Source organism: Vombatus ursinus, unplaced genomic scaffold (assembly GCF_900497805.2).
Source record: "Vombatus ursinus unplaced genomic scaffold, bare-nosed wombat genome assembly UNPS02014770.1, whole genome shotgun sequence".
Lineage (NCBI taxonomy): Eukaryota > Metazoa > Chordata > Mammalia > Diprotodontia > Vombatidae > Vombatus > Vombatus ursinus.
Window position 1 is genome coordinate 22,246,529 of NW_020954548.1, and position 16,491 is coordinate 22,263,019.

General features: G+C 37.5%; 1 protein-coding gene across 1 annotated transcript in view; it reads left to right on the forward strand.

Moving 5' to 3' along the window:
- The window catches only part of PTPRD (protein tyrosine phosphatase, receptor type D), a 462,091-nt gene that overhangs the window by 277,272 nt on the left and 168,328 nt on the right, over positions 1-16,491 (forward strand). The window contains exons 14-16 of the mRNA XM_027863069.1: positions 10,647-11,234; positions 11,670-11,770; positions 13,040-13,299. Of these exons, the coding sequence (XP_027718870.1) occupies positions 10,647-11,234; positions 11,670-11,770; positions 13,040-13,299 (949 nt within the window). The remainder of the gene's footprint in view (positions 1-10,646; positions 11,235-11,669; positions 11,771-13,039; positions 13,300-16,491) is intronic.

The following is a 16,491-nucleotide window of genomic DNA, read 5'->3' on the forward strand; positions in this document are numbered from 1 at the left end:
TCAATAACCTACCCCCTTGTTTTCTTAAGATGGTCCTGCTTCTCAAGCTAGGGCAATAAAAATCAATCTATAATTAGAACGACTTCAAAAGCAAGGACTTTAATGTTTCTTCCTGCCCTGCCAAGCCAGTGATGGACTCATGGTATTTATTCCCCCACAGTTGCTGAAACAACATGATAATATGATTTGGGGGGAGGGGGGGAGTTATACCATTATAACACACTTACTAGCTGCGTGACCCTAGGCAAGGCACTTAAACCCTATTTGCCTCAGTTTCCTCATTTGTAAAATGAGCTGTAGAAGAAAATGGTAAACCATTCTAGTATCTTTACCAAAAAAAACCCCAAATGGGGTCATGAAGAGTTGGACATGACTGAAAAAAAGACTGAAATACTATTATAGATAATAACAGCGTATGTATTATAAAGAATTACTGAATTTATAGCACAGATATGTGAACTTCTAATAACCTCAATTGAAAGGGTTCTTATTTACAGCACACAGGGCAAATTCAATATTTCTCATGTGGTTTTCTTTTATTATCAAAACTTTTAGTTATGGAGCAATTATTTATGATATATATGTCAATAGAGGCTTATAAAATCAATATCTTTGAAATTAGAAAGCAATTTTTTAAAAGTTTAATTTGCTTATGTCATGTTTGTATAGCTGAGGATAGAGTTTTAAGCCAGTTCTTTGAATGATTTCTCATGATCAGACTCTCTCTTCAGTCCCTACCTTTGTCAATGATTCTTTCCCACGATTACCACAATCATTGTTCTACGGTGTGGGGTATAAATCAACCCATTATCCAGATTTAATGTGAATTTTCCTTTGTATGTAGCGACACTTTTTTTCAGCTGCTACATTAGATTTTTTTTTCTTGGCTTAAAATTGGCAGAACCCCTCTGGGCTTTAATTTCCCCATTTGTAAAATGAAAGAGGTTGGATTGATCCTGTCTTTAAGTCCTTTTTACCTCTAAATTCTCTAACTTCTAATTGAAATGGTTAGATATGTGACTAGAGTATTTTGTGAATCATCATTATAGGTTACAGACTTAAATGGCTTTGGGAATAAAAGGTTGTGATAGGTCAACCAGGTCATAAAACAAGGAATGAAAAAAAGAGAAAGCTAATTTATGCCTTACACTTTTAAGGTGAAAGGGAATATTTTCCCAAATTAGGGTCAGAATATCCACAGTGGAAGTAGATTTGGCTTGTGAAGGAAAACTTCACCTGCTGATTAAGCCCCTGATAATGTATGATAATTAACTCTATTCTGTCCCCATTGTACAATGAAAGATGTGGAGTCAGGTATGACTTAGATTTCCATGCACCTTTTCTCAGAATCTTTGCTACCTGTGTGACTGTGGTCAGGTCATTTATCCTCTCTTGAACCTCATTTCCCTCATCTGGTAAAATGGAAATGATAATAGATGCACTACCTCCTTCATTTTCAGGAAAATGCTTTATAAACCTTAAAACAAGATGCAAATGCAAATCATGGATTAATTACCAGGAGGATGAGGATGAAGGTAGTAGCTACATCACAGCCCAGATTTGAGAGAGCTCAACTTGCAGTGTGTCAAGTAAAAGAAATAAAGTCTATTTCTGGATGAAAAAAATAACTTTAATATGTGAACTCTATGTTACCCTTCTCCCTTTATTTCCTATTTCTATTCCTTTTCTGATTCTCTGGCCCAATTTCCCCAGCTTTCTTAGCTAAAAAAAGGCCTAAAGCTCCTTTAACTTGTAGAAAATCTCAAAGCCATCTATTGCTGCCTCTTTTCACTTCTGCCATGTGAACCTGCAAAGATACTGGGCCCTGTTCCTGTAGCTGTCACACCATTGGAACCCCTCCCACATCTTTCAGTGGTGTGTGTTAGTGTTTCCCATTCACTTTCTGTCCTGTGTTTTTGGCTGTGAATGGAGCACCTGTTAGGGAGGGGAATGGCAGTAGCAGACCTGGCAGTGGTGGCAAAATATAACACCCTCGGCCTGGTGGGTGAGAATCAATGGGTCAGAACCAGCTCCCTCTTATTACCAGCCCATTGCTTTAGTCTCTCCACCCTCTCATTCCAGGAAAAAAATAGAAAGCCTCAGTAATAACACAGGAAGGTAAAGCTAGCATACATTTTTTCTGTATCATTTTTCTCTATTTCTCTTTTTTAGATAAAATTTTGATGTCTTTTGTTTTTATGTTGCCTCAATTTCCCCCTGCATCTTTCCTCCAATCCCTCCTAGAGACCCATCCTTTATCACAAAGAATATTTTGAAGAAGAAAAAATAAACTAGGAAGAGTTTTAAAAAACTGATCAATATATTTTAAATGGTATAATATGAATATATAGGCCTATATGCACACACATACATATGCATGCATATGTGTATATATACCCATATATGCAAATATGTGTGACACCTATATGTATACATTCATATGTGTGTATAAACATATGCATGTGTGTATGGTGATGAAAATTGCAACCCATCCATAGCTTTGCATTCTGTGAGATGCTTTTTTCCATGTCCTCCTGAAAGTTTGCTTTAGAATATCCGCTCAGCATGTGTGAGGCCTTGCTCACTTTCTTGTAACACTAAGTGGGTGCCAGTGGAGAGTTCTAGCTATCCACCTGTCTTTCATTCATCTAGATACATGATTAAACCATCTTTTTTCTCTCATCATGTAAATTCTTCAATGACTTGATTTGTTTCTGATCTTCTTTGGGGTTCCTTGTTTCCAATGTGTTTGACAACAAGACCGGGAACACCACTACCTCCTTAGAAGTGAAGATGAATGTCATATTGCGCAGGGGAAAGAAACATGCTGGGTGTGAGAAAGTTTTACACCACTGCCCATGTAATCTTCCTAGTGTAGTCTTCTGAGCATATCACTCCTGCAGAATTAGTATGAAATTTCTGGATCATGGTGCTTAAGACCCTGCATAATTTGGTTCCAACTTACCTTTTCAGACACATTCCATACTCCACATAATGATAGCCATGTTGTCACTAATGATGATGATGATAATAATAGTAAAACATTCATGTAGCACTTTAAAGGTTGGAAAATGTGCCTAAATATTACTCCACATTTTGGGTAAATGGAATGATTCTTTATCCCCCATTGTTATCCAGGTCCCTACTTCTCCCCCTACTTCTTTCTGTTGCAATTTCACCCTTACTTCTGGGACCAATTCAGGAGCCACAACCTCAACAAGGCCTTTCATGACCACCATTCCAGTAGTGAAAGTGATCTCTCCCTCCACATAAATTTCTCATTGTACTTTTCATGACAGTTTTTGCACTCATGTCACTCTTCCTTCTCTCACAGTGGCCTATGTATATCATTTTCTCCTAGATTGGATTGTAAGCTCCATGATAGCAGAGTCTCAATAATAGCTCACCTTTTATTCCCAGCACTGGCACAGTGCTTTGCACATAGTACATGTTTGTTAGATCGAAATGATCATGAGATTTTGGTTCTAATATTGGTTTAGCCACTAACGAAATTTGACAAAGGCAGCATGAAGAATTCTAGACCTAGCTGGATGATCTTGGGCAAATCACTTAACCTCCCTGGATTAATGTTGTTATTTTTATTACTCCAAAGTCAAGGTCAACAACAATGTCAACATTGAATGAAGCTCATTAATTGCAAAATACAGATTAATCCTTTTTTAGAATTTAACTGAACAGTTAACTAGTATCGTACTATACTGATTTGTTAAAGGATTATACAGTCTCTTGGGACATGGGAAGAGAAAAGAAATCTCAATCCAGGGTACTTAGTTGTCAGTCCTCATTAGAATTTCAGTAAAATTAATCATGCCCTTGGACAAACATTTACAAAAAAGCCTTGATCCCATGGGAGTCTTTAAAGTTCAGGCGTCTATATGTAAAGTACTTTCCAAACCTTAACATGGTATATAAAATATGAGCTATCATCATGATTATTTCTATAATTTCATAGAAGTTTTGATTTGGTTCCAGTGTTGAAAGGGAATATAGAGGTGACCAGTGGTAGCTGTAGCTAGGTGGTATAGTGGTTAGAGCAGTGGGCCTAGAGTCCAAATCCAGCTTCAGACACTCAGTAACTATGTGACTCAGAACAAGTCATTTAACTTCAGTCTGCCTCAATTCCCTCCTAAAATATAGGTAATAATAGCACCTCCTACTTCCCCAGGTTGTTGTAAGGATAAAATAAGATTTGCAAAGTGCTTTCCAAATCTTAAAGTGCTGTACATGGTAGCTTTTATTTTTATTGTTGTCGTCTCTAATAGATGAAGAAAATAAAGAGTACTCAGAGAAAATAATTTTCCTTAAAATGACACATAGTTAGCTGAAGATCCAAAACTTAAATGTGAGTCTTCTGATTTCTTGTCCAGTATTTTTTTTTCCATTATAAAAGCAAAATTGCCAATATGGGCAAAGAGAAGATGACCTAAATTGTTCTCTTTGGGTGACATTTGACTGGAAATAATATACTTGGTTACCATCATTTCTATGCACCATTGACTTGAGTTATACAGTTTTTCTTCTGTAGTCTAGATATTATTAGTTGATTCATGTAGATGAGTTTTTGTTACAATGACTAATGCCCCAAGTTTCTAAACAATGAGGGCATGTGATAAGTCTTTTATTCTTTGGCAGCTGGTGTCAGCATTTTAGATAGCACGTATGTGACTTCTCTCTCTACTGAAGCCTATCATAGGTTTTAGTCTGTTAAATTTGCCTGGAATACAGCTATTTCAGCAGTGTACATGCATACGGTTGATATGCTTCCAATGATTACCATTGTATCCTTAGTTATTATGGGAGAACTTCTCTGCTGATAATTGACCACATCAGTTTGAATACTTCTATCAAAGTATAAGATAAGTTAATTTGATATTCATTACTGTCCACTACGAGATGAACTTTTTTGTCATAGCCAAAAATATGTCTCAGCCACTCATAGAGTACAGGAACTGGTATAATTTGATGAATCTATAGTTAACTAACCCAGGTATCATTAGGTATCCAGAATGTCAACCTGAACCCAGTTTACTATTACTCTATATGATGACCAAAACAATGTGATAAATTCTTATGTTATTTCCAATGGACTTGGTCTACCACTATGCCCAACACATATTAATGGGTATCTTCCTTGAAACAGTCTGGCATAGCCTTACCAGACTTAACACTTCTATCCACTTAGTCTCTCAGGGAATTGAATTAAACTTTTTTTATCAGACCAATAACAAAAAATTAAAAATGCTAGGATTATTGCTATGGTATTTAATTTAAATATTTTAGAGACTTACTATATATTTGTAAAATGCAGATGGAGTGGATCTATGATTTTATTCCAAGTGAGGAAGTTCTCTCTACCAATGAAGATTGGTACCTTTTCTGTTACTTAAAGTCAGAAAGTTTTTATATGCCATATTTTTTGCAATATATGATATATTTATATATATATATATAACATACTTGTTATATATATTAATAAAATGAGATATTTGCAAAGCACTTGCAAATCTTAAAGCACTAGCTAACTAATATTATTCTGAAGGCAGTTAGGTGGTGTGGTGGATAAAATGCTGGTCCGGGAGTCAGAAGAACTTGAGTTCAAATATGGCCTCAGATGCGTCTTTGCTGTATGACCCTGGGCAGGTCACTTAACCCTGTTTGCCTCACTCCCTCATCTGTAAAATGATCTGCAGAAGGAAATGGCAAACCAGTCCAGTATCTTTGCCCAGAAAACCCTAAATGGGGTCATGGAAAGTCGGACACAACTGAAAGGACACAAAAACAGCATTCTAGTTGCCTGCAGGCACTGAGGGATTAAAGGTCTTTTCCAGGGTCAAACTGGCAGTATGTGTCAGAAGAAGGAGTTGACCCCAGATCTTTCTTACACCAAGACTATTTCTCTACCACTATGTAGCCTTTCTGTATGTTTCATACAAACACCATGCAAAACTTATGTGTATAGGTAGATAGGCATTCTCTATAAATAAACATTCGCTAATTCCAAAACAAGGACTCTGCAGATCTTCAGAATGTTTTCCTTATCCAACACCAAAAACCAACAAAACCAAAAACCTGGCAAAGGACTCACGAACATCTCCTTCTTAATCTTACCCTAGCAGTATTCTTAACATCGGCATGGATCTGAGGGAGCTGCTAACTAATTGCTAAAAATGAAAACCATATCCAGCATGCAGTAGCTGGCTTTTAATAGACCATGTACATGCTGCAAGTTCTTTTACTTGACATTAGGATTTGTCAGTTTATGATAATTTAGGTGTTTTATTTTTTTAGCAGACCAAATTATTGCTATAAATTTAATTAATCAGTCAACATTTACTAAACACCAACTCTGTTCCAGACATTGTGCTAAGTGCTCAATTCAATGACAGCATTCCAAATTTTATACAAAATATTATTAGTCTTACCTAATGTTTGTAGTGAGTTCTGACAAATGTGCCATGGACTGTGCTTACCCTGAATTATTTTGTTCTTATCTGGTTTGTTTTTAGCCATTCAGTTCAGTACTACACATTGTACTTATGTGGTAGTGGTCATTATGGTAGTCAAATGAGAATACAAAGATCAAAAGCGTTCCCTCCCTTCCTTCCTTCCCACCTCACTACTTACACTCAAGAATCTTGCTCTCTAACGGAGGGAGGAAGTTGGTGATTCAAGAAAACAAATAAATATGATACAAGCAAGAAAGAGTAGAAGACAAATTGACCTAAAAATAAATCTAAGAAGAGACAGAATATTTTCAGCTAGGGTGGGGGTGGAGGATGGTGCAGAGGGAAGACTTCAAGGAGGAGGTAGCATTGGAGCTGAACTTTGAAAGAGGAGAAGAGTTTCAACAAAAAAAGATAAAAAATGAATGCATTCTAGGCATGGAGGATGGCCTGCATGGATCTATAGTCAGGAGACGACGGGGTGAGATTAGGTAACAGTTTATTTGGTTCAGTGTGCTTGGAAAGTTGAATTAATGAAGGGAAATAGGAGGAAATACAGCTGGAGGGGTAGGCTGCAGCCAGATTACTGACATGTTATAAAATATAGTAAATATTCTTAAAAACATTTTAGTCTCATAGGAATCACACCTTAGAAATCTTATAATGTCCTTAGTTTTACAGATAAGGAAACTGAGGGTATGAAATGTTAAAAAGCAAACCAAAGCCTGATTACTGTGTCTTTATTGGTTTTTCCAGTGTTGTTGTTAAGTTGTGTTTGACTCTTCATGACCCCTTTGGGAGTTTTCTTGGTAAAAATACTGGAGTGGTTTGCTATTTCCTCTCCAGGTCATTTTAGAGAGCAGGAACTGTGATAAACATAGGGTTCAGTGACTTATCCAAGGTTACACAATTTTTTTAATAAGAGTGTGAGGCTAGATTTGAACTCAGAAAGATAAGTTTTGTTGATTACAAGCCCAGTGCTCTATCCGTTGGACCACCTAGTTACTGCTCATTGACTTTACTTATCTGGGGGTAAGCAAGGTTCTGTATGCAAGAGTTTTACCCCACAACATAACTTAACTGAGATCTTTGCAGCCACACAGTAAAATTCTTGGTTATGCTGTACATACAAGTTCATAGAAAAACCTTGAGCCCTTTCTCCACTCCTAGAAAACTGGCAGTCATTCTTACCTTCTTTCTAGATACTACCAATCAATTTTTAAGAAATGAAAATAGTCTTAAATGTGAGAGCTGTCATATGCATAAAAGCATTGTATCATGTAAATAATTTGGTGACAGCTTGCAGAAGTTTTCTCCTTAGAATCTGTGAGGAGTTATTTTTCTCTCCTCTTGCTTGTGCTTTGATTGGATTCAGTTCAGTACATTACAGTGGGAAGCCTGCTATATTTGGAGTTAGATTACCTGGGCTCAAACCCCCGCCTCTGCTTCATAATACTTGTCTAACCTGGGCAAAATCACTTAAACCTTTCTGGACCTTAGTATTCTCACCTATAAAAGGAGACCTCTGGAGTCCGTTTCAGCACCACGTCTGTGATCGTGTATTATGTTGGTGTAAAACTCAAATAGAAACAGGATCACTAAACTATACATAAAGATCCCTGAAAGACATATGTTGACTTAGAAAACCATATATTAACATTACTTATGTTCTATTATATTTTAAAATTTTACTTAATATATTTATTCCCAAATACATTTTAATCTGGTTCAACAACACTAGGAGGGTTGCTGGCAGCCCATGGTCCATATTTTTTTTTCTACCATTCTGCTGTATAATACAATGAAAAACTGTCCTAAGATGAGTAGTTGAATTCTTTATTTGACAACTACTTAATGCTGAGAGACTACTTATACCCATTCCACATCCCACTCAAATGATGCAGAAAAGACTTTTGAAGTGCAGTTGTTTTACAATTAATTTTTTAATGAAAATGAAGGACTTTTAAGCCATATCTAATTTGTAGGTAATTCCTGTTGGAATTATTACCTATTATAATCAAATGGTGAAATATTTCCTGATTGCCATTCTAAAACTAAAAGAAACCAGAATTATTGCTGTGGACGTTCAGAATAATCTGCCTCAATATTACATTCTCTAGCCAAAATAAGAAAGAGAAAAGGTACAAGAAAATCAAAACATGGGCCCCCTTTTCAGTAAGGTTATTTTAAGTTGTTTAAGGTTTATGTTTATGCAGATTTTCTTTATGAAAACCCTAGGAATCCTGTATTGAAAAGTCTCTGCCCCATTTTAGAGATGTGGGAACTAATGTGACTTGTTCATGTTTGAGCAACTTATAAGTGTTGGAGCTGGAATTCAGTGTCAGATTATTTGGCTCCAAGACCATGTAAGGTTTCATTTTGATTATTTGGAGTGGCAGAGCACAGTCACGTAATGTTCCTGTTTTTCTAACTTTAATATTTACCCACATTGTTTCATATCATTCATTTTCCCCTTTGAGTAATTTCTTTCTCACTTCAATTATCTTGTCTATCCCATTTGTGGAACCATAGACTGCCTTTTCTTTATACAGAATGGGGAAATGCTACTTTCTATTGCTGTTTACTACCTGTGTGACTTTGGGAAATTCTTTTAACCTCTCTTAAGGTTAACCTTTCTTGTAGTTTATGGCAGCACAAAAATAAGAACTTTGGTCTCCTGATATACTGTGGTGCTGGAGGAAGGAATCATTGCAGACATCTGTGTGCCTTCTCTCTTCCTTCTCAGACAGATCTTCTTGACCCATATGATGCTTGTATGTGAAATCCACAGGGCAATCCCTACCATTTCCTATGAATGAAAGGCTGATAAGTTTGTATGGCCCATGGAGCCAGTAAGTCAAAATGCCTAAAAAAGACAATATGGCTCGATTAACTTAGTAAAAGCTAATTTGTTTCTCACTCGTTGAGAACTATTAACTCTAGTTTCCAATGTGTGGTAAAAATGATGTTTCATTGGTTTGAGCAAGAAGGAACCATCAAAACCATGTAGTTTAACCTCCTCATTTCACAGAGAAGAAAGCTAAGGCCCAAAGCAGGGCCATAGGCTGCACAGATAATTAAGGAGCTGAGGCAGGATTCCTTCAATTCCAAATGGAATGTTTTTGCCAATGGATCTCTTATAAGAGATAATTTTAATATTATAATTTGAGTAAGATCATTTTTGAGAAGTCTTTTACATTACTGGATTTTATAGGAAAACTGAAATAATATTCTTGATAGCTGAATCAGTATTGGGAATAATTGTGCCATATTCTGAAACTGACTTACCTGAAGCTAATTGCCTATTTAATTTTGAAGAGGGGTGATGATTTTTTTTTTTAGATCTACCTTGGCAACTTCATCCTCACCAATGAAATTACAGGTCTCTGAAGTATTGAACTATTGATGATCACATCATAAAAGGCAGAATCAAAAGCTCTGCTAACATCAAAACAGAAATTGTTTGTTACTTCCCCTTGATCTACTGGTCATTCTCTTCTAGGAAATTAGACTGGTTTGATAGAACTCATTCTGCAGAATGCCCTGTTGGTTATCATGCCATAACCTGTTTGCTTCAAAGGTGTCTTAAAAGTAGACTTTTCAAGAGGCATTCAAGTGGAAGGTGAATGACCACTTTCTCAGGGAAAATGTAGCAGAGATTCTTATTAAGGTCAAGGTTAGATCACATGACCTTGAAGGACCCTTCTATTTCTCAGATTCTGTTCCTTATTTGTCTGGTTAAAATCTTGAATTGGATTCATTCCTTCAGCCTTCCATACATTGCATTCTTTTTTTTTCTAGAATTTGAAAGTGGTTAACACAAGATAAAACTGCTCAAACTGAATTGACATGTTAGGTAGCAGAGTGAAAAGAGAACTGGGTTTAAAATTAGAAGACCCACATTCTATTCCTTGCTAGCTCTGTTTCTTACCCTGGGTGCAGCATTCGGAGAATCCCCCTTTCTGAATGCCAAGTTTCCTCCTCTATTAAAAGAAAGTATTGCAGTAGATGATTTTGAGAGGACGTTTTTGGAGGCCCAAGTGGAGGCATATCACATGATTACCGGCACATAGGCTTAAGTAATATAGCTTCTCTGGGGGAAAGAATTCAAATGTTAGAATATATGTTTTGATCTTCATAACCCAACCCCCCCACCCATGATGAAATCATGTTGTGCTCCAGTTCCAGGGAAACCCCGGCTAGTGATTAGTCACACACAGATGAATACTGCACTCATCCAATGGCACCCTCCTGTCGACACGTTTGGCCCCCTTCAGGGCTATCGTCTAAAATTTGGCCGAAAGGACATGGAGCTGCTCACTACCCTTGAATTCTCAGAGAAAGAAGACCACTTTACTGCTATGGATATCCATAAAGGAGCATCTTACATCTTTAGGCTCTCCGCTAAAAACAAAGTGGGCTTCGGGGAGGAGATGGTCAAGGAGATTTCTGTTCCTGAAGAAGTACCCAATGGATTCCCCCAGAACCTCCACTCAGAAGGCACCACCTCAACATCAGTCCAGTTATCCTGGCAGCCACCCGTCTTAGCAGAGAGAAACGGCATTATCACCAAGTACACCCTTCTGTACAGGGATATCAACATCCCCCACCATCCGGTGGAGCAGCTCATTGTTCCCGCTGATACCACTATGACACTTACTGGCCTAAAACCAGATACCACATATGACGTAAAAGTACGTGCTCACACAAGCAAAGGGCCCGGTCCGTATAGTCCAAGTGTCCAGTTCAGGACACTGCCTGTGGATCAAGGTAGGATTTGTCTGCTTATGGCCTTCTCCTTGAAAGGAATGTCGGTCTTGGGATATCAGTGTTTTGAAGCTGTAAATAAACTGATCGGCCCATTCATATTAATAGGTACAACAAGAGCACAAGGTAACGTATGTAAATCTTAATATGTTTTGGATGCTGTAGATTTCAGTTATTCCATGCCAAGCAAGTCTGGCTGACAGCCGCACATTATCTTCAGGTAAGGAAAGCACAAAGTAGTTAAATGAATTGGTGTGAAAGGAACTACCTTTGTAAGAATGGGGTATTAAAGTGAATGCCTTAAAAAGGTAGGACACCGATACCTCTCACATGGAGCAAATAGGAAGCGAGTAGTTTACTCCCTTTGGTTAGTGGTGGAAAAGGGATAGGTAGTGAGTTTTTAGAAATAGTTTGAATACATTGTTTTTCCTTTTCCAGCAGTGTTTGCAAAAAATTTTCATGTCAAAGCAGTAATGAAGACATCAGTATTGCTGTCCTGGGAGATTCCAGAGAATTACAATTCTGCCATGCCTTTCAAAGTAAGTTGTTTTCTCATTTGTAAACCATCATGGATAAAATTGGGGGTGATATATCATCCAGTTCAGTTATTTGCTGATCATGGGGGATCTTTTGCTTCTGCTATATTTAAGTGGCATGAGAATCAGTTACTGAACATGGTCTCAGCTTTTGCCTTTTGGAGTTACTAACTTGCCCCTTGGATGTAAGTCCAAGAGGGCAGCATTCCAAATCAGAAGGCCAGCATTGCATATAGTGCAAGACATAAACTCAGCAGTCACTTAATACTTTGGGCATTAGGTTATCAACACACAGGGAGTGAAAAAAAATTATTCTGCTTTTAATACATCAAACTTGAATTTTCCTAACCTAAATCAGAACCTTTGACCCTTCTTCAGAGAAATACATTTCCCTGCCTTCTACCTATCTGTAAGGTATTTAGCTTGGGGTAGAGTAGTTGAATTCACTATTTTGCCAGATTTTCCTCTACATCTTTCTTTAATTTTTTTTTTTCTTGACTCCCACTGATAACTCAAAGTTCAGCAAAAAGAACTATTGTGTGACACAGGGGCTAGGTTAGGGCTAGGCAACCCCAATCGTCTCTTGAAGCTCTCACTTCTGTGCTTCCGTAACTTTTTAAGATCATGGGACTTTGAGCTAAAAAGGACCCTAGAAAGCACCTACTATAAACCTATTACATTACAGATTGGTAAATTGAAGTCTAGAAAATTTAAGTGACATATCCCTAGACAGAGAGAAAATGATGGATCCCAGATTCAAATTCAGGTTTTTCAACCTATATATGCCTTTTACTATACCCTAGAGAGTTTTTTTTAAATCTTGAAGATGAAAAAGAATGGAAACTTGTAGAAAAATCTTGGTGTGAATAGTACATTGAAAATCTCAAGTGCGTGTCTATTCCATTAACAACTTAATGAAAACCTCCATATTCACTCTATCATATGTTTCTGTCTTTAGGGGAAAAAATTATATAGAAAGAGAAAGAACCTTACAAAAGGATAACAGACCCCTTATTGTTCTGAATTCTACAGAGCTCAGAATTCTCATACAATCCTGTTGGGTTAATTTACATTATCACCAATTCCATTCAGCAAACTCCTGCTTTGTGAAAGCACTTTGCTAGTTTTAAGAGGAGATTCAAAGCTGAAATAAAATGTATTTTTGGCCTTCATGAAGCTTATTCCTCATAGATAAACAAGAACATGTCATTATAGATAACCTACTTTGTGTCTCTGTTAATCAAACATTGTTGAATGGATGTTTCTGTTTAGATCCTTTATGACGATGGGAAAATGGTAGTTGAGGTCGATGGCCGGGCCACACAGAAACTAATTGTCAACCTAAAGCCTGAGAAATCCTATTCATTTGTCCTGACAAATCGAGGGAATAGTGCTGGTGGTCTTCAGCACAGGGTGACAGCAAAGACAGCTCCAGATGTCCTGCGTACCAAGCCTGCCTTCATTGGGAAAACCAACTTGGATGGGATGATAACTGTGCAACTGCCCGAAGTACCAGCAAATGAGAACATAAAGTAAGTCTGCTAAGGAAATAGGGCCAAATGGAGAGAGGGAGAAGGAGGAGAAGGAGTAGCAGTATGAGAGAAGAGTCAGAGCCTCACTATTGACGCAAAGGATTGCCTTTTGACAGAAGGCTTCTTGAAATCAATATGTAATAATAATGAGATATCATAGTATGGGGAAAATAATGGAATTTTTGTTCTTGTTGTTACAACTATCCTGTCTACATGTATTTAGGCCAAATCTTATAGCCCAGATAAATCTGTGAGACCCCATGGAAAGTCAATTTCCTTAAACAAAAAGAAAATAGTGATTTTGACAGGTACTGAATCACATACAGAATATAGGAATATATTTGATTTGTTCATTTTAAGCACAGTATAAGAAATCTCTTACTGAGAAATTAAAAAATATTGTTTGTAAGGTAAAGTATTTGATAAATTTAAATCCAGGTTTACCAGTGGTATGTAATTGTAGATCTTTTAAAAACTATATTGTTTAGTCATTTTTCAGTCATGCCTGACTCTTTGTGACCCCCTTTGGGTTTTCTTTGCAAAGATACTGGAGTGGTTTGCCATTTCCTTCTCCAGCTCATTTTACAGATGAGGAAACTGAGGCAAACAGAGTTAAGTGGCTTACCCAGTGTCGCACAGCTAATAAGTGTCTGAGGTCAGGCTTGAACTCAGGAAGATGAGTCTTACAGATTCCAGGCCCAATTCTCCATCCACTGTGCCACCTCATTACCCTTAAAAAAATAAATTCAGCAAAATATTAAACTATTGATAATTTTGGATGGCCAACAATTTAAATTGTCTTCTCACCTTTACAGGCACTTGAAAACTTCAACATGACAGTGATATGTTTTTTTTAATTGCAATTAAACATAAAGGCAAAATTATGATGAATAATAAAAATGGGGACAGTAATGGGGGGGGGAGTAAGAAGGGTCCAGCGGTCCAGAAGGTCCAATGGTCCTACGTTGATCCTCAAAGACAAATTGCAATCCAGGGCCAGACTGCAGTCAGAGCCTCCCTGCCAGAACCTGAAGTGCCAGTGGCACAGCCTTTGAGAACCTTTGGTCTCTATCATGTCGCAATAAGACTGATTTCGAAGCAGACTCCAGGGAAGAAGCACATAAGTGTTACATTAGATGTACTTAGGAGCACAATTTGACTTTTAGCATTTTTTTCATTGAAGTTTTTCTTTGGTTTTATTCCTCTCCCTGATATTGGAAAAAAGGGAAGACTCTCCCTACCCTCACCCAAAAAAGATGACTTTAACAGGTAGCATGCAAAGAGAAAGGGGAAAATTTCAATAATTCATATGATTAACCTGAAGAAGAATCAGCTAATGTGCAAGAGATCCATGGCTTGAGTAAGGTTTACAGAAGGAGAGGAAAGGCCACTCCAATTTCCTGGTGGGCTTAAATTTCATTCTGTTTCTTCTGAATGGGTGAATGAATAAGTCCATAATTCCTCTTTTGTTGGCTTCTCCCTTACTTGCCTTTGTTTTTCACCTTTACTTCACTTATTTGTTGTTGGTTTTTATTTGTTTTGTGTGGAAGTGGGGAGAGGGGAGGGAATAAGCAGCAAAAAGAGTGGTAGGGAAAGAGAGGAAGGAAAATGACCTGCTATTCCCTTCTTCTCTGTCTCTAGTTCTGAAAATAGCTAGGGTAGAAGACAGGATAAGAGGGAAAGGAAAGCATTCTTTTCTAGAAACATGTTTCCAGCTCCAGAAACTATTACCACCTTGCCTAGAGAAGAGAAATAGTATAAAAGTAGATTGGGAAAGGATCAGAGTGAGAAACGATATTAGAACTAAGGAAGAAGAAAGAAGAGAGCTGCTGATGTCTAATGACCTTAGCTAATTTGTTAGGAGATGATCACTGGAAACAGCCAGCTTCAAATGACTTAACATCTGTAAAGGATTTTGCAAACCTTACAGTACTTTCCACATCTTGGCTATTGTTTCTGTTATAGGTAACCTTTCTTTTGACACTGACTTGAGGAGAGCATGACAGGAAACCTTTCCCATATGTAGGAAGGAGGATATCTTCCCTCCTTCATTATTCAGTATCTGATCATGGAAAGAAAGCAGATATTTCATGGGAGATATATACAACTATTTACACTTTCAGCAAAACTGGTGCTAAAGTTATGGCCCTGAGCCAGCTTTTATTTAGGTGAGAGCTGTCTGGCAGCCTGCCTGTAATTTTTGTGTGAGAAAAAATGCAGTTTTGGTGATTGAAAGCTGCTTTGTCTACCTGCACAAACGTCTCTTCTCTTACTTCCAAACCCATGGATAAAATCCATGCCAGGTCCAATGGGTGGTCTTGGACACCTCATAAAACATTTTTTTCCAAGTATATGAGTTGTAAGTAGGGCTTATTCTGACCATGATTCTCCCCTTCCCTAAACCCCCATGTTCCCTCTAATTAGTGTGCTGTTCATGCTTATCACCAGGGGAACAAGAAAAGATTACCTTGGGCAGCACCAATGTTGGAATTAGTACAAGAAGGGCAGTAAGGCCCTGTTGCTCCCAAGAGTTGCCATTTTTTCTCATTTGGTTCATAGTACTATTTTAATGGGTAGTTCTATGGCTAAAATACTGAATCTGCCCTCCCCCAATTTTCACAGCTTCTACATTTGCTACAGCAAATGCTAGCTCTGGTGATGCTACAGCAGGCATTTGTCCAACCCAGAGCAATCCAAGTAAAAGTTTGACAGCCTTGGGATACAGACATTGTTCAGAGGCACATAATGGGGGCAAGGCTTGGAGAAAGGTAAAGATGCGAATTATGTGAACTTGTAGGACAGTGAGAAATGGGCACTGTGTAGACTATATTTGCAGAAGAAACTCTGCTAGTGACTATGTAAAAGAAACATAATCCATAGATGAGCCATTTTTCATTCAGGGAGAACATAGCTAAAAGGCAAGAAGCAGTACTTTGGGGAAATGGTACATTTGCTATTATCTTAGTTTTCAGGCTTTCTTCTTTTTTGCTTATAAGAAATGGGATTCTTAAAGGTATGACATGATAGAATTGGTTCTGTGAAATTTGTGGACTCCTCTGGGGAGTTCAATAAGAATTCATTTGTTCATTTGCCTAATGTTTGTTAATAAAAAATACCACACATTTAGGACAGCATTTAATAATTTTTAAATAATAGTATAGATAGCATTTAACAGTTTTCAGGTAATAGGAC